The following is a 22,696-nucleotide window of genomic DNA, read 5'->3' as shown; positions in this document are numbered from 1 at the left end:
CATCTATATAAGAGACTTGGCAGAAGGGCTCCGAGGTAAAATAACATTATTTGCCGATGATGCCAAACTAAGCAATGTTGTGGGCAAAAGCACAACAGACGAAAATTCGATGCCTGACAACATGATGCACGACATACTTCTACTGGAGCGCTGGTCTAGGTCCTGGCAACTCAGCTTCAATGCCAAAAAAAGCAAAGTCATGCACCTGGGCAGCCAAAATCCATGCAAGACTTACACCCTTAATGGCGAGATCCCAGCAAGAACAGTAGCAGAACGAGACTTGGGGGTGATCGTCAGTGAGGACATGAAGACTGCCAATCAAGTGGAGCAAGCTTCCTCCAAAGCGAGGCAGATCATAGGTTGCATACGCAGGAGTTTCGTCAGGCGTAAACCTGAAGTCATTATGCCATTGTATAGATCCATGGTGAGACCACACCTGGAGTACTGTGTAATTCTGGAGGCCGCATTACCATAAAGATGTGCTAAGACTAGAGTCGGTCCAGAGAATGGCCACCCGGATGGTCTCGGGACTCAAGGATCTCCCGTATGAGGAGCGGCTGGGGAAGTTGCAGCTGTACTCACTCGAGGAATGCAGAGAAAGGAGAGACATGATCGAGACGTTCAAGTATCTCACGGGCCACATCGAGGTGGAAGAGGATATCTTCCTTTTCAAGGGTCCTACGGCAACAAGGGGGCATCCGTGGAAAATCAGGGGTGGGAAACTGCACGGTGACACCAGGAAATTCTTTTTCACTGAAAGGGTGGTTGATCGCTGGAATAGTCTTCCACTTCAGGTCATTGAGGCCAGCAGCGTGCCTGATTTTAAGGCCAAATGGGATAGACATGTGGGATCTATTCACAGAGATAGGTAGGGGAGGGTCATTGGGGTGGGCAGACTAGATGGGCCGTGGCCCTTATCTGCCATCTATTTCTATGTTTCTAAGTATTCATTAGGTTATTAAATCCAAAATGTTTGATAGCAAAGTAGCTTCATCCTGGCCTATCTGAAAAAGGAGCCACAATGGACAGAAGTAAGAGGGAAAGGTAGGTCTGAAGGGCCTAAAGGAGTGGGAGGGGATTGGCTGGGACCTGGTCTAGGGCTTACTGGCTTCAGGAGATCGGACTAGGTGAGGGAACCTGCTTGAACTTATGCGGGTTATGGTTGAATATCGGCTGAGGTTTCCATAAGCTCCAGTGACTTCAACATGCTGAATCAGCCCCAGATACTCAATGCTAGCCTGGACATTGCCTGGCATTGAATAACGGGGATTAATTCTGCCTGCAGTGGTCCATGTTTTACAGAACGTTACATAGTAGCATAGTAGATGATGGCAGATAAAGATCCGAATGATCCATCCAGTCTGCTCAACCTGATTTAATCTAAAAATTTGTTGGGTTGTTTTTTTTCTTTTTCTTCTTAGCTATTTCTGGGCAAGAATCCAAAGCTCTTTCCGGTACTGTTCTTAGGTTCCAACTACTGAAGTCTCTCTGTCAAAGCTCACTCCAGTCCATCTACACCCTCCCAGCCATTGAAGCCCTCCCCAGCCCATCCTCCACCAAACGGCCATATACAGACACAGACCATGCAAGTCTGCCCAGTACTGGCCTTAGTTCAATATTTAATATTATTTTCTGATTCTAAACCCTCTGTGTTCATCCCACGCTTCTTTGAAATCAGCCACAGTTTTACTCTCCACCACCTCTCTCGGGAGCGCATTCCAAGCATCCATCACCCTCTCCGTAAAGTAGAATTTCCTAACATTGCCCCTGAATCTACCACCCCTCAACCTCAAATTATGTCCTCTGGTTTTACCATTTTCCTTTCTCTGGAAAAGATTTTGTTCTACGTTAATACCCTTCAAGTATTTGAACGTCTGAATCATATCTCCCCTGTCCTTCCTGTCCTCTTAAGGTATAGAAACATAGAAATAGACGGCAGATAAGGACCACGGCCCATCTAGTCTGCCCACCCTAATGACCCTCCCCTACCTTTGCCTTGTGAATAGATCCCATGTGTCGATCCCATTTGGCCTTAAAGTCAGGCACGCTGATGGCCTCAATCACCTGCAGTGGAAGACCATTCCAGCGATCAACCACCCTTTCAGTGAAAAAGAATTTCCTGGTATCACCTCGTAGTTTCCCGCCCCTGATTTTCCACGGATGCCCTCTTGTTGCCGCAGGTCCCTTGAAAAAGAAGATGTCTTCCTCTGCCTCGACGCGGCCCGTGAGATACTTGAACGTCTCGATTATGTCTCCCCTCTCTCTGCGCTCCTCGAGCGAGTATAGCTGTAATTTGTCTAACCGTTCTTCGTACGGGAGATCCTTGAGGCCATCCGGGTGGCCATTCTCTGAACCGACTCCAGTCTCAGCACATCCTTGTAATAATGCGGCCTCCAGAATTGCACACAGTATTCCAGGTGGGGCCTCACCATAGATCTATACAATGGCATAATGACTTCCGGCTTACGGCTGACGAAACCCCTGCGTATGCAACCTATGATCTGTCTTGCCTTGGATGAAGCCTGCTCCACCTGACTGGCAGCCTTCATGTCCTCACTGACGATCACCCCCAAGTCTCGTTCTGTTTCCGTTCATGTTAGGATCTCACCATTAAGGGTATAAGTCTTGCATGGATTTTGGCTGCCTAGGTGCATAACTTTGCATTTTTTGGCATTGAAGCTGAGTTGCCAGGTCCTAGACCAGCGCTCTAGTAGGAATAGGTCGTGCATCATGTTGTCGGGCATTGAATCTTCGTCCGTTTTGCATTTGCCCACTACATTACTTATTTTGGCGTCATCGGTGAATAATGTTATTTTACCGCGAAGCCCTTCTGCCAAGTCTCTTATAAAGATATTGAATAGGATCGGACCCAAGACCGAGCCCTGTGGCACTCCACTGATCACTTCTGTCATTTCGGAGGGGGTGCCGTTCACCACTACCCTTTGAAGCCTACCTCCAAGCCAGTTCCCAACCCATTTCGACAGTGTCACCTAATCCTATAGAACTCATCTTGCTCAGCAACCTGCGGTGTGGTACGCTATCGAATGCTTTGCTAAAGTCAAGGTACACGATGTCCAGGGACTCCCCAACATCCAGCTTCCCTGTTACCCAATCAAAGAAGCTGATCAGGTTGGATTGGCAGGATCTCCCCTTAGTAAATCCATGTTGACGGGGATCCCGTAGATTCTCCTCATCCAGGATCTTATCCAATTGGCGTTTGATTAGGGTTTCCATTAGTTTGCTCACTATCGATGTTAGACTCACTGGTCTGTAGTTTGCTGTCTCCATCTTTGAGCCTTTCTTGTGGAGTGGAATGACGTTAGCCGTCCTCCAGTCCAACATACATACATATTTGACACCTTTGTTCACTTCAGTCATATGTTCACACAGGAAACATCAGACATTTCACATGTAATGCCAAAAGAATGACTATTTAAATCTGGCTTTATAAAACATCAGAGTTCCTTTCTGGTCAGTGTGTAAGAGTGTGTGATCACTCCTTTCCAGTTTGCGCTGTAGCTGCTTAAACATAATTTAAACTAATCTAATCTAATCTTTGGTTTATATACTGGGTTGTCTCCCAGTGGAGCTCAACTCGGTTCACAGAGTACATAGCAGAAAACATAGGAGAAGGAAGAACTACATAAGTAAAGCATAAGAAAAATAACTATAATATTATCATTTCGTTGAGGCTGTATTTAAAACCATTTAAAAATTGCAAGAACAACAAAGTTCATTGCTGGTCATAATAACATAACTAGGGATATCTAGGATGTACAAAAAAAATACAGTCTGTTTTAGCTGAAATAGATTAATTTTCTAAATGTCTGAAAAATCTCCTAAGGTGTTTCACAGCCGAGCTGCCTGAGAAGAAAATGTTTAGCTCTTTCCACATCAGAAATGTTATTTCAATTGCTTTCTCAAACATACATTATTATTACCAGTCGGAGAAACCAGTAGATCAGTCAAATATTATGCAGCTTGACTTTATATGATCTAAAATCTAATATAATAAAATGATAGGCCGCGCATGCGCACTAAAAAAATGTGTTCCCTGATCCGTCGCGGAAAAACGACTGCGCATGCGCGCCCCTGGCTCTCACTGTGCACTATGCTCAAGCTGCCGCCACGGCTCCTCTCTCAAACCGCAGCAGGATCGAGAGAGGAGCTGCGGCGGGGGCTTTCAGGACATAATATGATTACCATGTTTCTTTAGGCAGCCCCGGTTGTTTACTTGGATTCAATGTCAGCATTAGGGTTCGCCGGTCGCCAGCTGTGAGAGCCGGGTGAGGAAGGCCGCCGCAGCCTCGCGGCTAGGTAGGGGGACAACAATGGCGCTTATGCTCAAGCCGCCGCCATGACTCCTCTCTCGAACCGCACCAGGATCGAGAGAGGAGCTGCGGCGGGGGCTTGAGCATAAGCGCCATTGTTGTCCCCCTACCTAGCCGCGAGCCTGCGGCGGCCTTCCTCACCCGGCTCTCATGGCTGGCGCCCAGCGAACCCTAATGCTGACATTGAATCCAAGTAAACAACCGGGGCTGCCTAAAGAAACAAAGTTTCACGGTGCTTGGCCCGCCAAACAATTCCTGCCATTGCCGAAATTTGCCCCACCGTTCCTTCCCTTCCTCCATCATGTACAGTTCAGCTCCGCCTATGTTAAAAGGAGCTGCTTTGAAATTGGAGCCCTGCCGCCACCGTAACACGTTCCCTCTGCTGCGGTCCCATATGTCAGAGAAGGGGCGGGACCAAGGCAGAGGGGAAAGTGCTACGGCAGTGGCAGGCCTCCGATTTCGACACGGCTCCTTTTAACATTGGTGGATTCACTGCACCTGATGGAGGGAGGGAAGGAAAGGTGGTTGTGCGCTGTTGAGCCCCTCTTTGCCCTCAGACCCTCTCCTAACTGCTCCCTCCTGTCTCAGACCACTGGGGGGAGGTGTCTGTCTTCAGCTGCAGGGATGGAGGGAGGGAAGAAGAAAGAAGGGGCCCTGGCAAGCCAGTTATCAAAAGCCAACCATAGCCTGGGACCCCTACATGATATGAATAATGACCAGACAACAAAAGGTAAGAAAAATAATTTTATTTTTGTTTTGTGATTACAATATGTCAGATTTGAAATGTGTCTTGAGGGAGACTGCCGCCGCGGCTTTGGACAGAGGGGTACCATTTTCGTGGGAGCTGGCCTTCGGAGAGGCTTGGGACGCGGGGACGGATGCGGGAGGGGCTGCCGCTGCGAAGGGCTTTGGTGGGGGAGCCAGCCAGACCGCGAGTGTGGGGGACATTTTAAGCGCGGATTGGTCAAGGAGCCGCCGCTGCCGAGGCTTTGAAATTGCTCTCCCACCGTCACTCCCTCCCGCCCCGGCTCTGCCTCTGCCCCTGCCCAAGTTCAAAAGCAGGAGAGGCGGTCATCTAGCACCCGTTAATCTAACGGGCTTAAACACTAGAATAATATAATAAATATAATAGTACAGATCTAGGAAACAGACATCACATTATCAAGTATCGAGAAAACTGGCCCAATCGGTACTCTTTTTTTTAAGATTCATCAATCTTCATCCAAAAACACATGAAACAAACTCACCGACCATACGTCCCGTTTTGAACGGGACCGTCCCATTTTCAGACTCCCTGTCCCGTTGTCCCCACACACAGCTTCGGGACGCCAAAATGTCCCATTTTCAGGGACAGCATCCTGAAGCTGTGCTCGGGGACAACAGGACAGGCAATCACTTCCTGTCCCTACCTGCCGCGCAAAAAAAAAAAAAGCCTCCCTCCTTCCTTTCCCCTGGTCCACTGCTATCTTACCTCCCTGCTGCTGCTGCTGCTGCTAATCGCCGACACGAAGTCTTCTTTCCGACGTCAATTCTGACGTTGGAGAGGATGTTCTGGATGATTAGCAGCAGCAGGGAGGTAAGATAGCAGCAGACCGGGGGAAAGGAAGGAGGGAGGCTTTTTTTTTTTGCGCAGCAGGGAGGGAAGGAGGTAGGCAGGCAAGCAGGCTGGCTTTGGCCAGGGAGGGAGGTAGACAGGCAGGTTGGCTTCAGGGGTGGGGGTGGGACAAAGTCTAGAAGGCAGTGAGAGAGACGTAGGAAGGAGGCACTGGGGCACAAAGGACATAGGAAAGAAGGAGGGAGGGAATAGAAAGGGACAATTGTTGGGTCTGAATGCAGAAAGAAAGAAATGAAAGAAAGGATGCACAGTCAGAGGGAAACACAACCAGGGACTCATGAAATCACCAGACAGCAAAGGTAGGAAAAATGATTTCATTTTCAATTTAGTGATCAAAATGTGTCCGTTTTGAGAATTTATATCTGCTGTCTATATTTTGCACTAAATTTGTCGATTTTTCTATAGTTACTGAGGTGACATTGCATATTTTAAAGTCATCTGCCTTGACATCTTTGAAAACCCCCAAATATAAATGATAAATTAACATTTTCTCTGCATATAGTGAGCTTTGTAGTTGTTTAAAATTTTATGGTTACCATTATGAATTAATAAGATATTATGTGTACATGAAAAATGAATGGAAGAAATTGAGGGTGGAGCTAGGGCAGGACTAACAATTAATAGATGTTCCCTTTTGATTAAAAAAATAAATGGTCACGTTAACCATGCATGATCTTCCAAACTAGGTGATGCCTCCCTTATTAAGGAACCTCCATTCCTGGTCTCTATTAATATCACTTTATACTGTGCAACTCCACTCTCTTCTTCCTTCACTCTGGAAGGTGTGGTGTGTGTCTGTGTTATTATAACAAACTGAAATCATTCTCCCTTTGCCAGTAATGCTAAATAAATATATTAACCAATGCATAACTGTTTTCTAGATGCTGACAGACAAGACTCCATTAATCTTTTTTTGGGTGTGTTCCTGCCAGCTGAGGGTAAACCTCACCTCTGGGAGCTTCCCACTGACTTTTACTTGCATCACAAAAACACAATGAAGCTGGTGCAAAGCAAAAGAAGGTATTTTCCTATGCATCCCTCTTCCTTATGCTGTTCCTCTATAGTTTTCAGAAGATATTTGATAAAGAATCTCATGTAGCTACTGTTCTCCCTAAGCTGTGTGGGAGTCCTTCATCTTCAGTGCTGCCAGTGGGAGGTGCTGTTTCACTATCACATTTTCAGTAGTGAGGGACAGACAAGCTCTGTTGGACTCCAGGGCAACCATGCCGTTGGAGGACTCCAGCACAGCTTAGAGCAGTGGTTTCAAACTCTCGGCCTGCCAGGTCCTATTTTGAGGCCCTCGGTATGTTTATCATAGTAACATAGTAACATAGTAGATGACGGCAGATAAAGACCCGAATGGTCCATCCAGTCTGCCCAACCTGATTCAATTTAAAATTTTTTTTTTTTTTTTTTTTTTCTTCTTAGCTATTTCTGGGCAAGAATCCAAAGCTTTACCCGGTACTATGCTTGGGTTCCAACTGCCGAAATCTCTGTTAAGACTTACTCCAGCCCATCTACACCCTCCCAGCCATTGAAGCCCTCCCCTGCCCATCCTCCTCCAAACGGCCATACATAGACGCAGACCGTACAAGTCTGCCCAGTAACTGGCCTAGTTCAATCTTTAATATTATTTTCTGATTCTAAATCTTCTGTGTTCATCCCACGCTTCTTTGAACTCAGTCACAGTTTTACTCTCCACCACCTCTCTCGGGAGCGCATTCCAGGCATCCACCACCCTCTCCGTAAAGTAGAATTTCCTAACATTGCCCCTAAATCTACCACCCCTCAACCTCAAATTATGTCCTCTGGTTTTACCATTTTCCTTTCTCTGGAAAAGATTTTGTTCTACGTTAATACCCTTTAAGTATTTGAACGTCTGAATCATATCTCCCCTGTCTCTCCTTTCCTCTAGGGTATACATATTCAGGGCTTCCAGTCTCTCCTCATATGTCTTCTGGTGCAAGCCTCCTATCATTTTCGTCGCCCTCCTCTGGACCGCCTCAAGTCTTCTTACGTCTTTCGCCAGATACGGTCTCCAAAACTGAACACAGTACTCCAAGTGGGGCCTCACCAATGACCTGTACAGGGGCATCAACACCTTCTTCCTTCTACTGACTACGCCTCTCTTTATACAGCCCAGCATCCTTCTGGCAGCAGCCACTGCCTTGTCACACTGTTTTTTCGCCTTTAGATCTTCGGACACTATCACCCCAAGGTCCCTCTCCCCGTCCGTGCATATCAGCTTCTCTCCTCCCAGCATATACGGTTCCTTCCTATTATTAATCCCCAAATGCATTACTCTGCATTTCTTTGCATTGAATTTTAGTTGCCAGGCATTAGACCATTCCTCTAACTTTTGCAGATCCTTTTTCATATTTTCCACTCCCTCTTCGGTGTCTACTCTGTTACAAATCTTGGTATCATCTGCAAAAAGGCACACTTTTCCTTCTAACCCTTCAGCAATGTCACTTACATACATATTGAACAGGATTGGCCCCAGCACCGAACCCTGAGGGACTCCACTAGTCACCTTTCCTTCCTTCGAGCGACTTCCATTAACCACCACCCTCTGGCGTCTGTCCGACAGCCAGTTTCTGACCCAGTTCACCACTTTGGGTCCTAACTTCAGCCCTTCAAGTTTGTTCAACAGCCTCCTATGAGGAACTGTATCAAAGGCTTTGCTGAAATCCAAATAAATTACATCTAGCATATGTCCTCGATCCAGCTCTCTGGTCACCCAATCAAAAAATTCAATCAGGTTCGTTTGGCACGATTTACCTTTTGTAAAGCCATGTTGCCTCGGATCCTGTAACCCATTAGATTCAAGGAAATACACTATCCTTTCTTTCAGCAACACTTCCATTATTTTTCCAACAACTGAAGTGAGGCTCACCGGCCTGTAGTTTCCTGCTTCATCCCTGTGACCACTTTTATGAATAGGGACCACATCCGCTCTCCTCCAATCCCCAGGAATCACTCCTGTCTCCAGAGATTTGTTGAACAAGTCTTTAATAGGACTCGCCAGAACCTCTCTGAGTTCCCTTAGTATCCTGGGATGGATCCCGTCTGGTCCCATCGCTTTGTCCACCTTCAGTTTTTCAAGTTGCTCATAAACACCCTCCTCCGTGAACGGCGCAGAATCTACTCCATTTTCTCGTGTAACTTTGCCGGACAATCTCGGTCCTTCTCCAGGATTTTCTTCTGTGAACACAGAACAGAAGTATTTGTTTAGCACATTTGCTTTCTCCTCATCACTCTCCACATATTTGTTCCCAGCATCTTTTAGCCTAGCAATTCCATTTTTTATCTTCCTCCTTTCATCATAATTACAAAAGTAAAATAAAACAGTTCATGATCATATGTCTCTTTAGCTATAAATGACAATATTATTATTAAGACTTCGCCAAAAGGTAGGGAGGGAGGGATTGGGGGGTTTTCTCTTTTATTTATATTTGTCATATTTATTAAATGTATTACATAATATTTAAATCATTATAAAATATGAATATAAGTATGATATATTTTACTTAAAGTGTTCATGAAGAAAATCAAATGTGTATTTATAAGATTATATGAATTTTTCTGATACACTTGTAATATGCAAAATTGAATAAAGAAATTAAAAAAAAAAAAGACTTTGCCAAAAGGAAAGATTGATAAACTATAAAGAGTTTTACCTCATGCAAAATTGTCATTTCTTTAATAAGACATTAGCTATTTTTTCTGAGGCCCTCCAAGTACCTACAAATCCAAAATGTGGCCCTGCAAAGGGTTGGAGTTTGAGACCACTGGCTTAGAGGGAACACAGCATGGAGCTGCTGTTATGTTTTGAAAGTAATAGCACGCAAATAGGCCTGTGTTTTATGTCAGTGATCAAGATCAGAATGGAGGCATTCAGGTTGGGCATGAATCCCTCTGCTTGTGCATGTACATTACACAAATTTACATGCACGCAAAAAGAGTAGTATCTGATTAGCAATTTCCTTGTCTATCTGCTCTTCTCATAAAAGTGTTAGACTACGTGGAAGTGCTATTTTAGCAACCTAATGGCATAAAGTGGCACTTGGACAATTAAATTTTCAAAACATTCAAACTCCCATTTTCAGAACCTGTTTTCTACGCTGTTCACCTAAATTGCAAAGAAGGGAGTTTTAGAGGCCTAGTTTGGGCTTAGGACCTGGATGTTTTGCAGCGATAATTAAACATTTTACACAATGTGGACGTTTGGGACTAACCTGTTGGTGCCTAAAGGTGCTGAAACTGACCAGGTGATTACCGGGGGGGGGGGGGAGTTGTAAGCATGCCCCCACACATACATTCACTCCCCCTGTGGTTTGGCAGAAGGGGGGAAACCCAGTGTCTACTTTTAAAAATGTAAATGTATGTGTGCTGTTCCCTCCCCTCACATACCTACTGTCCAGGAGCACCTTTTGAATTTGGCTAAAAGTCTTCTCATCATGTAAAAGCTCATACATACATTACGGGGGGCAAGAGAACAGGGAAGACAGGTTCCAATCCTATTTCTCTCATTCACACTCTTTGTGACCTTCCATCGTCATAGATGCAGCTAGGATGTAACTAATTTAAGCAAGGAAGTAATTGATGTATCTATATATGGAACACACTTTTAGAGCGCTCAGACGCAGTAGATTAAATAAATAAAAAATTGAACTTGAGTAATAAATCTTAAATTCAAATCATTTGATTTCTATCCTGTTGTCTCCCAGGAGCTCAGAACCGGTTACAGGTTTAACATGCATAATTTCTGGACAAGTTTACAATATATGTTTTTATCCTAATTTGATACATACTAGAGCCTAATATTAATATGCATAATACAGTGGTGCCTCGGAATCTAAACGTAATCCGTTCCAGAACCCTGTTCGAGTTCCAAGACAATTTTTCCCATAGAAAATAATAGTACAAATTGATTTCTGGACTTTTAAACAAAAAAACAATAAACAGTCTTAGAGACATCTGGAGCATCGAGATAAAACGGTATATATCTGTGTCTCATTGGCCACAAATTTGGACTTGGAGATTGAAATGTACAGCGTCGGCATCTATGAGGCAAACATGGTTATTTTTGTTACATAGGATTTTTTGCACCCCGGTTCGATTAAATAAAATAGATAGCTCTAAGTCTAGTAGATGCTGGCATTGTCCTATTGATACAGGGACTTTGGATCATCTGCTATATTTTTGTCTGTTTATATTTATATTTTGGAAGTCAATTTGGGGACAAATAAATTTAGTTTGGGATTTGATCATTCAACTATCATATGAGGCTATAATTTGTGGAACGATATTACATGTGAAACCCACTCTAGATAAATATAACTTTACCCCTCCACTCCCTGTGTATCAATTAATTTGATAAATGTAAAGTATTACATGTGGGAAACAGAAACCCAAGGTACAACTATACGATGGGAGGGATGTTATTAAATGAGAGTACCCAAGAAAGGGACTTGGGGGTAATGGTGGACATGACAATGAAGCCAATGACACAGTGCGCAGCGGCCGCTAAGAAGGCAAACAGAATGCTAGGCATAATCAAGAAGGGTATTACAACTAGAACGAAAGAAGTTATCCTGCCATTGTATCGGGCAATGGTGCATCTACATCTGGAGTACTGCGTCCAATATTGGTCGCCTTACCTTAAGAAGGACATGGTGTTACTCGAGAGGGTTCAGAGGAGAGCAACGCGTCTCATAAAGGGGATGGAAAACCTTTCATACGCTGAGAGACTGGAGAAACTGGGACTCTTTTCCCTGGAGAAGAGGAGACTTAGGAGGGGATATAATAGAGACTTACAAGATCATGAAGGGCATAGAGAGAGTAGAGAGGGACAGATTCTTCAAACTTTCAAATAATAAAAGAACAAGAGGGCATTCATAAAAGTTGAAAGGGGACAGATTCAAAACGAATGCTAGGAAGTTCTTCTTTACCCAACACCTGGAATGCGCTTCCAGAGAGCGTAATAGGGCAGAGTACGGTACTGGGGTTCAAGAAAGGATTAGACAATTTCCTGCTGGAAAAGGGGATAGAGGGGTATAGATAGAGGATTACTGCACAGGTCCTGGACCTGTTGGGCCACCGCGTGAGCGGACTGCTGGGCACGATGGACCTCAGGTCTGACCCAGCAGAGGCATTGCTTATGTTCTTATGTAAACTTGTCTGTCCAACCTATTATTGTTAATTTTAAATAGTATGTCTAAATGTATATTTATTTTATTCTGCTGTAACTCGCTTAGTAATTTGAATAAGCGATTTATCAAATCAAAATAAAACTTGAAACTTGATTTATGATTATGACAGGTATAGCTATTCAATTGATAACGAGTAATTGGAAGAACCATGATAGAATAAGTTATACTTTTTGGTGGATGAACGTGTGCACCACTTATAGATATGAAAGAATTAATGCAGAGTGTAGGGGATTTAGTGGTGTATTTAATAAGTTTGGAGCCCATTGATTAAATTTGTAAAATTATAATAATTTATATTTATCTTATCTTTCCTTTGTTCATTACCTTTACACATCCATGGGGGGTGGGAGTTTGGAGGGAGGGGAATAAATATTGATGGGGACATTTGGGTAACTTTATTCTTCATTTATATTATATAATATGTTATATTAGGTTATTATTATATGAAGGATTACTTAAAATCTTGAAAAATATATATGTTACCTGTACAGATATTAGTGTAATGTATGTAATACCTATTGTTTTGATCATTCGTATGACACTGTTAGATTAAAAATCAATAAAGATTAAAAAAATAATAATAATAAATAAATAATAGAAACTGATTAATCCGTTCCTTGGTCCCACAAACTCAGATTTTCAAATAAATTTAACAGTAAACACACTGGATCGGACACGCCAACCGGCATAGACAGCAAGATCGGGCCCCCCTGGCAGAGACAGCAAGATCGGGTCCCCCTGGCAGAGACAGTATGATCGGGCCCCCGCCGGCATAAGCAGCAAGATCGGCAACATCAACTGCAAGTGTTGCTCAGCCCAAAGCTTCCCTCTGACGCGAACCGCCCAAGCGGAAACAGGAAGCTGCATCAGAGGGGAAGCTTTGGGCTGAGCAACGTTTGCAGTTCCCCTACATTCGGATTCCAAATCAGCGTTCAGATTCCAGGGCAAAATTTAATTTAAAACATAGTTTGGATTCCAAGTTGTTCGAGTTCTGGGGCATTCGGATTCCGAGGTACCTCTGTATACCGTTTACTGGTTACAGTTTGCTAGAGTTGTCCTTAGGTGCAAGGTTTTCATTACAGGTTATATCCTAATTTGACAAACAGAAAGTCAAGAGTGTTTGATACAAGTTATCCTTATGTGACACATACTGGATCTGGTACCAATAGACATTTCTTTGTAGTCTATCGGTCAAAGGTAGTTGCTATTCACATTTCACTTCACTGTGATATAGAACTTCTCTAAAATGACTTATAGGGTCACCTCATTTACAACAATGCTGATGCTTTGTCCAGGGTCACAAAGAAAATCAGTAGAAGAGCAGGATTTGGATTTGATGTCTAGTTATTCTGCTACTTTGAACCAGATTTGTGGACAGGAAAAGCAGTGGTTCATAGTATAGTACAGTTTCAGGACACTTCCATGCAGCGTAAAAATATGCTCCCTTCACAATATCTCGGGCAAAATGTTGTTAATATTGTAACATCTACCTGATGTCCAGAATTTCAGCTCTGGAAAATTGCTGTCTTCTAGATCATCTATTCTGATTTGTTTTTCCATAGCTATACTTTTTGGTGGACACCTGAGGTGCTAAAGCATTTGCCATTACCCTATGATGAAGGTAAGTTCCTGATGTGCTCTTTGGAAATTTTTGTTTTAGTGGAAAAGGGAGAATGGTGGATTGAAAATTTGGGGCTGTTTCCATGGAATTTTTGAAATTTGTGCTTGAATTTTCATCCCATAGAGATCCCTTCAGAACACTTCTGAAGAAGACACCCAAAGGGGCCTGAGGGATCCAGACACATTCTCATGTCTGAATAGTTCTTAAGTTAGCCAACAAACTATCATGATTTTCCAATAAACCTATGAACTTTTGGCTTTTTCTAATCCTGAGATTTAGAGGGAAGGAGGGAATTCTTTTTACACTGGTAAGAACGCATGATGGTGCAGGAAATCACAATGTGGGCTGCTGAGGATTTTCAGACATGAAAGTGTTGCATATTCCTTAGCAACAGCAGCAGATGAATCCAGAGACCAATGGGATAGCACACATCTACCAGCAGGTGGAGATAGAGAAACTGATTAACAGGTGGTCCTATTGGCTGGCACTCCTCCTGTATCTCCAGTATGCTCTATCTCCCAGCAGGTGATAGTCGCTATTCAACTAGCTCCTGAATTCTGGCTGTGACTAGAAAATTATTTTCTCCTGTTGAGGTTTCTCTTCAGTGAGACAGGGGTGTCCAGCTGAACGGTGCCGGCTTTAGGGGTTACACCTGGGCCCCCCAGGTCCCTGCCTCACCCTCCCTCCATTGCTAGAGGGTCTGACTTGGTCTCGATTTTTTCTTCTTTCCCTTCTCTGTTTTAAAAAAAAAAAAAGGGAGACCACAGTTGCTACATTCTGCCCTGTTAGTGCTGCACAACCAGTTCTTACTGGCTTCAACCGTCCCTAACAACAAGTTTGTGAGTATGTATGTGTTTTTTTACTGTTGTTTGAACTTCAGGTTCTGTTTGGGAGTCTTAGTACTGTGGGTTCGGTCATCGTATGTTTAAGGAATGGATATTTTATTGAGGCTAAGTTTTATGACTAGAAATCTATTGAGGGAGCCGGGATTTCCCGCCCTTTGCATGCACGCGCTTGATTTCCTTGTTGGTTACACCGTGGCAGTAGCGGTGCGATTTCATGCTCGCACATGTTCTCCTTGTTGAGTTTCAGTGCAGCAGTAGTAGTCCTGTTTATTCTGAGGCTCTCTTTCGTCAGTGTTTGTCACGGTCATGTGCAGCTGATTGTGCAGGTGCCGGTTTATAGCAGCGCGTATGAGATGGGACATGTTTTTTCCGGCGCTGTGGGAAGCACCATACCGTTCTTCTGGTTATTCCCTGAGTCTGATTTTCTTTCTATGAAGGCCACGACAGGGTAAATTTTGCGGGGCTTGAATCCGACTATGTTTCTAGGAGCGTTGATGCAGCGGCCACGTGTCAGCGAGAATCAGGCGTGCGCTTGGGTCTCCAGCGATGGCAGGAGAGCTGCAGCGTTCGGTAGTTTATTTACAGCTGACTTTGATCAGGGTATGCCGCGGCTTCTCTCCTTTCCGGTTCAGACAAGTAGTACTTGTTTCACCAGCTTTGGGACAAGCTTGGGCAGATTTATATGTCTATGTCTGTGTTCCTGCTGTATTCCCTTGAAGGAAGCTGCTAGTTTAATCAGACTTTGGGGTTAGCACTCAAGGGGATTACCAGAGAGACTCTGACCTGTGCTAGGTCACCCAGCCTCGGTTTGTCTCTCGGTTTGTCGACTGGGTCGACATACAGCAACTCATGGCACAGTGAGATCAGCAGTAAGATAGTGCCCTGTATTTCACACGGGTATCTCATTGTCTCTCTTGAGGGTCCCTGCAGATTGAGCCTTTGTCTATTGGTAACTGTCCTTCTTATTTGGGCCTCTGTGCTGCGCTGCATGTGTCTAGTAGTGGCATAGGATATATATGCCTAAAGGTAATACAAACAGTTTCCAAGTTCAGGCTGTCTCTAAGGGCATAATGACACTTCGCATCTTCCTGTGGCCAGGACTCTCTTTCTCTATTTCTGAGAGGGCCTGGACTTCAGATTTCCATGCTTATCACACTGGTTTCTCCTGTCACCATCTTCTCATGGCACATGCTAGACGGACTCCCCGACCAGACAGGAAGGGCTGTGCAGCTTCTTCTAACCAGGAGCCAGTTACCTATTCTATCAAACCCACGGAGGAGCACGCGTTATGTGGCTGTTAGCCTCATCCCTGAAGCTCTCATAAGCGATGTGAGCTTTGTCTGATACCTGTTAGGATGCTGCTGTTTTCCACGGTGCGGTAGATGCAGCATCTTGATTGCGTCTAGTACATATTCACTTTAAAGGACATATGTATTTTGCTTAAGTTGCATGGAGTTAGTACTGTTTTCATGGTTCCAGTATACTCCTCTTTACATTGCGAAAATTGATTTTTTCTAGGAGAATTTCTTTCTTCTTACAGATCCTACAGTTCTCATCCTGCTATTCCCTGACCTTCTGCACTTCATTCTGAGGGGATCTTGACTTCTTCCAATGACTCTTCAGGCTTTCTCATGAAGGATAAGACGCTATAATGTCAGGTCAGGGGGCTGTGAACATTTTTCAGGATGCTTGCAACTTTGCATTCTCCTCAGGTTTCCGGTTCGTTCTTGGAGTCTCTATGTTTTGTGTTTCCCTTTTAAGTATTACTGGTCCTCAGGGCAATTCTTAGTTCTTCAGGAACTAAGGGATGTTGTTCCACTTACTGCATGGTGCCCAAGACGGGGGCATTGGGCAGGCTGGATCCCATTCTGCTGAATTAGTTTCTCAGGGTTACACATTTCTGCAGAAAAACTGGGAGAATATTTACATTTTCACTATGGACTCCGAATCGGCACTAGGTTTGCTTGCCTCTCTTAGAGCAGCGCTTTCGGTATTTCGCCTACCCAAGGCTTCACGAACATTTTAGAAAATGTGGGCACTGGTACTGTTCTGGCGCTACCGGGCGATTCACCTAATTTCTTCTTGACTGACTGCTTGATTTGGATGTCTTCCAGTCGGGCCATTTGACTGACACGAAAAGGGTGGTTTCTCTTCCTCAATTCTTTGGATGTGAATCTTCGAATTTGCACAGCGCTCTTTTCTCCTGTACTATTTATAGGTATATCGGGGAGATGTTTTTATTCATATGGGAGAGAAATGTGTTTCTTCCCAGAGACTAGGGCGATGGGTCACAGTCTCAGGTTTGCATTCTTCTCTTCAGTCACCATGTCCAAGAGTATGGAATTCTGTACAGGTTCTAGGATCCATGATGCTGACTCCACTGGGAACTTCGGCTTGCTTTCCCATTATAATGCTACAGCAGTCACTTCTGTTCCGGTGGTTCCTGGTATCTCAGGGCTCCAATTATTTGGTAGGCTCCTCAAGCATCGCTCTTCATGATTTGGTGGCTCAGCGAGATTTCTCTTTGCAAAGGCATGCCTCGGTATTTACTGGACTAGCTCATGGCCACCAAACATCCCAGCTGTTGGGTTGGGGGGCTTGGTGCCTTCCATCCTCAGCTCCAGGAGTCTGGTCTTAAGAGGTGACTTAGTACTTGTTCATTCTTCTACTCTGGAGCATGGTCAGGCTACCGTTTCTGGAGCTTCAGACCATTCTTCTGGAATGACGCTGAAGGTCTTTTCAGTCAGTATTATGATGGGGGTATTTCTCTACAGCCTGGGCAACAGGTGATGTACTCAGTTGGCGGGTAAAGTTGTGGTTTTACTTCAATGAGTTTTACTTCATCTTCCTCTTCTGTTGGCAGATCAGGTAAAGAGTTTGGATAGACTTTCTCTCTGCGAAATCTGAGCATGGCCCATTTATTGTATGTTGCAGTGTACAGCGCTGTGTACGCTCTAGAAAGTGTAAATGTTAGTAATAGTGAAATCTTCTATATCCTGGATATTGATAATTTTGGCTCAGGCGTTCTAGCTCTTTTTATGGAAGTGAGATCTCCTGGAACTAGACTTTATGGCCTCATCTCAAAATTCTAAGCTTCCTAGCTTCTTTGGCGGGCACAGGGAGTGGGAGTCAGAGGGGATAGCAGTGTGGATTCTTTCTCACTTCTGGTTTCTCTTTTTTCAGTGTTTTCCCCTGGCTGATGATGGCTTGGATTTGCCCTCTCAGGCTCGCTTTCAGGGCACAGTATTTGTAGAATCTCTGGATTGACTGTGCCATCCTTGCTATGCGGATCTGATGAGTCTTTTGACAGCCGGACTTTTGAGTTTCCTGGTATCTCCAGATTTGCTCACCTAGGGTCCGATCAACATGGATATGGTACTACTTTGGTATTGCGACCTAGCTTTTGAAAAGTCATGGCTGACGTGTAAGGGTTATGCGAAGCAGGTTGTTTCTTCTCTTATCCAGGCGATACAGACGTCTTCACCTGTGGCTTCTGCTTCCTTTTGGAGGTTTTTCCTTTCTTGGGTACTTCTCAACATTTGCACCCTTCCAGAGTTCTTTTTTGGCACAAGTGTATTGCCAAGGGCTTAGCGTTCAATTCCCTTCAGCTTCAAGTGCCATTCTTAGCTTGTTACAAGGGCTAGGTATATTGCTCTTCACTTACTTCTCAGCTTCTTGTAGTTCAGTTCCTAAATGGAGTACGGTATATTCGTACACCTCTTAGAAAGCCCTGTCTGGAGTACAGTCTTAAGGTACTTCTTCGCAGTTTACCGAAGGCTTCATTTCATCCTTGTCTTTTGAGACTCTAAAGGGCTGTGCCGTTGAACACGGGGTTTCTTGTGGCCATGGCTTCAGCTCGGCAGTTTTCTGAGTTGCAGGCCTTGTTTGGCGGGGATTCCTATTTCTGATTTATAAAATCTGAGGTGTCAGTTCGGTGGGTACCACAATTTCTTTCTAAGGAGGTGTCATCCTTTCTTTTATGACACTCTCACTTTTCCTTCCTTCTTCCTGGGAGGAGAAATGGGGAGACGTGCTTTTATTCACTGCATTTTTTTGAAAGTGCATAACATTCTCCGCGAGCTAGGTTTCTAACTACTTTTAGTTGTTTAGATCACCTTTTTGTATTCTTCACGGGACGCCTCAAATGTATGGCGGCGTCCACAGCCTCCATCGCTCGATGGGTCCAGGAGGACATTCTTTACGCTTGCTTGATGGCAGGGAAGCGGTTGGTGAAAGAACTTCATGACTGTTCCGCCAGAGCGATGGCTACTTCTTGGACTCGGTCCAGAGGTTTTTTCCTTGGAGGAGTTTTGTCTCACGGCTACTTGGTCTTCCAAGAGTGCTTTCTCTCAGCATTACTGGTTGGATGTGGGGGCGCTTGCAGTAGATGCATTTAGTGCTTCGGTTGTTGCGGAGGCGGCGTTTGCTTCCCACCCAGATTGAGGATTGCTTTGCTACATCCCATTGGTCTCTGGATTCATCTGCTGCTGTTGGTAAGGAAGGAAAAATTATGTTCTTACCTGTTAACTTTCTTTCCTTTAGACGCAGCAGATGAATCTAGAGCCCCACCCTTTCTGGATATTGTCTGTCGGTTTTTTCTTTTGCAACTTTCGAAGTTTGTTATTATTGAGGGTTGTATTCTGTATTATTGCCTTTTGAGATTTGTTATGGGAAAGAAGTTTTTTACATGCTATGCCTATTGATGGTTACGGATGCTTGGACAAGGAGCTATACTGGCGATACAGGAGGAGTGCCAGCCAATAGGACCACCTGTTAATCAGTTTCTGTATCTCCGCCTGCTGATAGATATGTGCTATCCCATTGGTCTCTGGATTCATCTGCTGCGTCTAAAGGAAAAAAAATTAACAGGTAAGAACATAATTTTTCCTTCTCATTCATTCATGTGTTAGTAATGAACTGCTTGGATTACTAGAATGGAATCTATCTAGAATTAAATCACATACACACAGATTAGGCGTTTACAACTAGTACAAAACTCTGCGGTCAAGTTACATACAAGTGAAAATAAATTTGACTCACATGCTGCACGTGGCTGACCCACAAGCCTTCACTCTAATATCAGCTCTGACATTGGAGAGAAGGTTTCCGGATCAGCTACGTGCAGCGTGTGAATTGCTGCCAACTGCGCTTCCCCCAACAAGCCGCTGAAGGAACGACTGTGGCAAGGAGGTAACTGGGAACCTCCCCTCCCTCTCCCCCCCCACTGACCCTGAAGGCTTTCCTCTGACATCAGCTCTGACATCGGAGGGCGAAGCACTGTGGGTCGGTTTTGGGGGGGAGGGAGGAAGGGGGGGCAGGCAGGGATCCCCGGCAGCTGGTTGGGCAGGCAGCAAGGATGGATCCCTGCCATCGGCAGTGTGGCTTCAACGGACGAGCAGGGAATATTCTCTGCAGCAGCCATGTCGCGTACCCCCAGCAAGTGGCCTGCATATCCCCAGGGGTACGCGCACCGTGTGTTGAGAAACACTGGCCTAGATCGCACCTACTGCTGACAAACTTAAGGGTTTTAATTGGTTCTAAATGTCACAATAATTGGTCACGCCATTAAAAAACCCCAATTAAAACCTAATCAAAACAAAAAATTAAGCGATGCTAGGTGGTATCCTGAACCAGCACCTAGGTTCATGGTGCCTAGCGGAAATGGGTATGTTTAGGGGCAGTGCCAGGCTTTGGCATCACTAGGTGACACTAGGCTTATACCCTGGCCTACATTTCCAGTGCATAGGGTCCTTGGGAGCTGCGATTCTGGCATGCAGCAGGCACCCATTTTGTAGGCAAGCATCATTTACAGAATCCGGGTCTTTGAGTCCAACCAGTGATCCTCTTTGGAGATTTCCAGGCACAAAACACAGCTGTCTCCTGCACAGTTGAACAGGCCCGAATTGAAGGAATCCGTGAAAGTTCCTTCGAAAATGGAGAAGCACCGACACCCCAGCACTGATAAATTCTAAATACTCGTGCTGTTCACTATCTGTGCCATAAAAGAGAGCACAGCTGAACAGTCGTATTGACCAATCTTTTCCTGTGACATCGCCATTATGATGTCGTCCCCTCCCCCCCTCCCCGTGCATATCGTGACTAGACTGCCCCAATGCAGCCATATTATTGCCTCCCCCCCAGCTGAGAGACAACCTCACATGGTGCCAACTTAAGTCATAGTTGCAAAAGATAGCCAAACATTTCCATGTATTTTACTGCCTTTTCTAGGGCAGTCTTATTCATTCCAGCAAAAGATGTTACATTGAATGTGTTAAGGGCTATTATATAGATTACCATAAAAATCACACTCAGAATCTCAGACAGAAGTTTCTCTTTCAGCAATCACCAAATCAGATATTCATAGAGTTATTCATATGAATTCAAAAGAAAGATCTCAGTAGCTACTGTCAAAACACATCATCGTTTTGTTTTGCTTTGAGACTTTTGTAACCAGCCTCTTCATCGGTCTTAAGTGCTATTCAAAAAAAATCTGGAATAAGCAATGGATTTCCTCAAGCCATTTCAATAATGGCCTATGGACTTCTCTTTTAGGAAATTATCCAAACCTTTTGTGAAAACCTTGTTCAATAGAGTTTATAATCATGGACCAGTGCCAGTCCACAGAAATTTCCTGCCGGTCCACAGGGCCAGCACATGCATCAGGCCCAAAGCAATGTTCTTCAACTGCCAGTCCACGGTGTGATCGATGCGGCGTTATCTTCGAGCCAGCTCCCTCTTCCTAACTGATTCAGTGCACAAAGCCACGGGCAGTGGCTCCTATGGGCATCCTGTACCTGAACCGGAAGCCTTCTCTCTGACGCAGCGTCAGAGGGAAGGCTTCCAGATGAGGCATGGGACATGCAAGGTGCAATTAGTACTATTATGGGGGCGGGATCTGGGGTGGAGATTGGGTAGAGATGGGGGGGTCTGGCCCACGACTTAGCCCCGTGTTCTTCAACCGCCGGTCCACAGAATAATTATTTTATTTCTGCTGGTCCATAGGTGTAAAAAGGTTGAAAAACACTGATCTAATCGAACAGGACAAGTAGGGGTCAGAGAGTTCCTGGGGAGGGGTATAGGGAAAAATACTGAGAAGCTGTAGATAGAAACAGATAGGGAGCCAATCAAGTGACATGCACAATATTGCGTACAATCTGGAGGCCGCACCTTCAAAAAGATATCAAATGGATGGAGTCAGTCCAGAGGAAGGCTACTAAAATGGTGCATTGGGATAGACTTAACGATCTCTGTTTGTATACTTTGGAGGAAAGACAGGAGATGGGAGATAGGATAGAGACGTTTAAGTAACAAATTATGAAAATGTCACTCACCAGCAGTGGACTCAATTTCTCAGATCCCTCATTCAATCAAAAAGGTGGAGAAAAAGCCTCAATTACTTTATCATGTAGCAATCATTGATGATTTTTAAACTAGCGTTGTTTTTGTCAAAAAACTCACACCAAAAGGAATGTGGGGATCTAGAGTGATTCAAAACCCACTACTGTGCACAGTAAAAATAATATATTTTTAAATTTTTTATTATTAGTTAAAAAAAAAAAAGTCCATTATTCTAAAGGCATCAAAGCAAAAACAGATGAAAGGTAGAAAAAGAGAAACTTCGCTCTGGCACCAGAACACTTGCTGTTGCTTAACCTGCTCCGCCAGCTCTGTCTTCTTTTCAACGGCGTTCAGGGTTACAGCTCCATCAATGGCAGTAGGCCACCATCTGGCCAACACTTGAGCTCACAATACAAAAACAGCGCTAGCTTAAAAATCATCACGGATTGCTACTTGATAAAGTAATTGAGGCTTTTTCTCCACCTTTTTGATTGAATGAGGGATCTGAGAAATTGAGTCCACTGCTGGTGAGTGACATTTTCATAATTTGTTGTTTTTCTGTCTCTAAGATTTATTAATTGAGAGACGTTTAAATACCTACGTGACCCAGAAATATCAAAGAAGAGACAAGATAATTTATTTTTAATGGGCAGACTGGATGGACTGTTCAGGTCTTTATCTGCCGTCATTTACTATGTTTATGTAATATAAATGTACATGAGTCGTGTCTC

General features: G+C 44.3%; 1 protein-coding gene across 2 annotated transcripts in view; it reads left to right on the top strand.

The window, feature by feature from the left end:
• Positions 1-22,696, top strand: part of FIG4 (FIG4 phosphoinositide 5-phosphatase) — a 291,895-nt gene that overhangs the window by 170,033 nt on the left and 99,166 nt on the right. For both annotated transcript variants that reach the window (XM_033936107.1, XM_033936108.1), the window contains exons 17-18: positions 6,828-6,966; positions 13,724-13,782. In XM_033936107.1, coding sequence (XP_033791998.1) covers positions 6,828-6,966; positions 13,724-13,782 — 198 coding nt within the window. The remainder of the gene's footprint in view (positions 1-6,827; positions 6,967-13,723; positions 13,783-22,696) is intronic.

This window comes from Geotrypetes seraphini, chromosome 3 (assembly GCF_902459505.1).
Source record: "Geotrypetes seraphini chromosome 3, aGeoSer1.1, whole genome shotgun sequence".
NCBI lineage: Eukaryota > Metazoa > Chordata > Amphibia > Gymnophiona > Dermophiidae > Geotrypetes > Geotrypetes seraphini.
The sequence above is the reverse complement of the archived record's forward strand: the minus strand, read 5'-3'. Positions and strand labels throughout refer to the sequence as shown.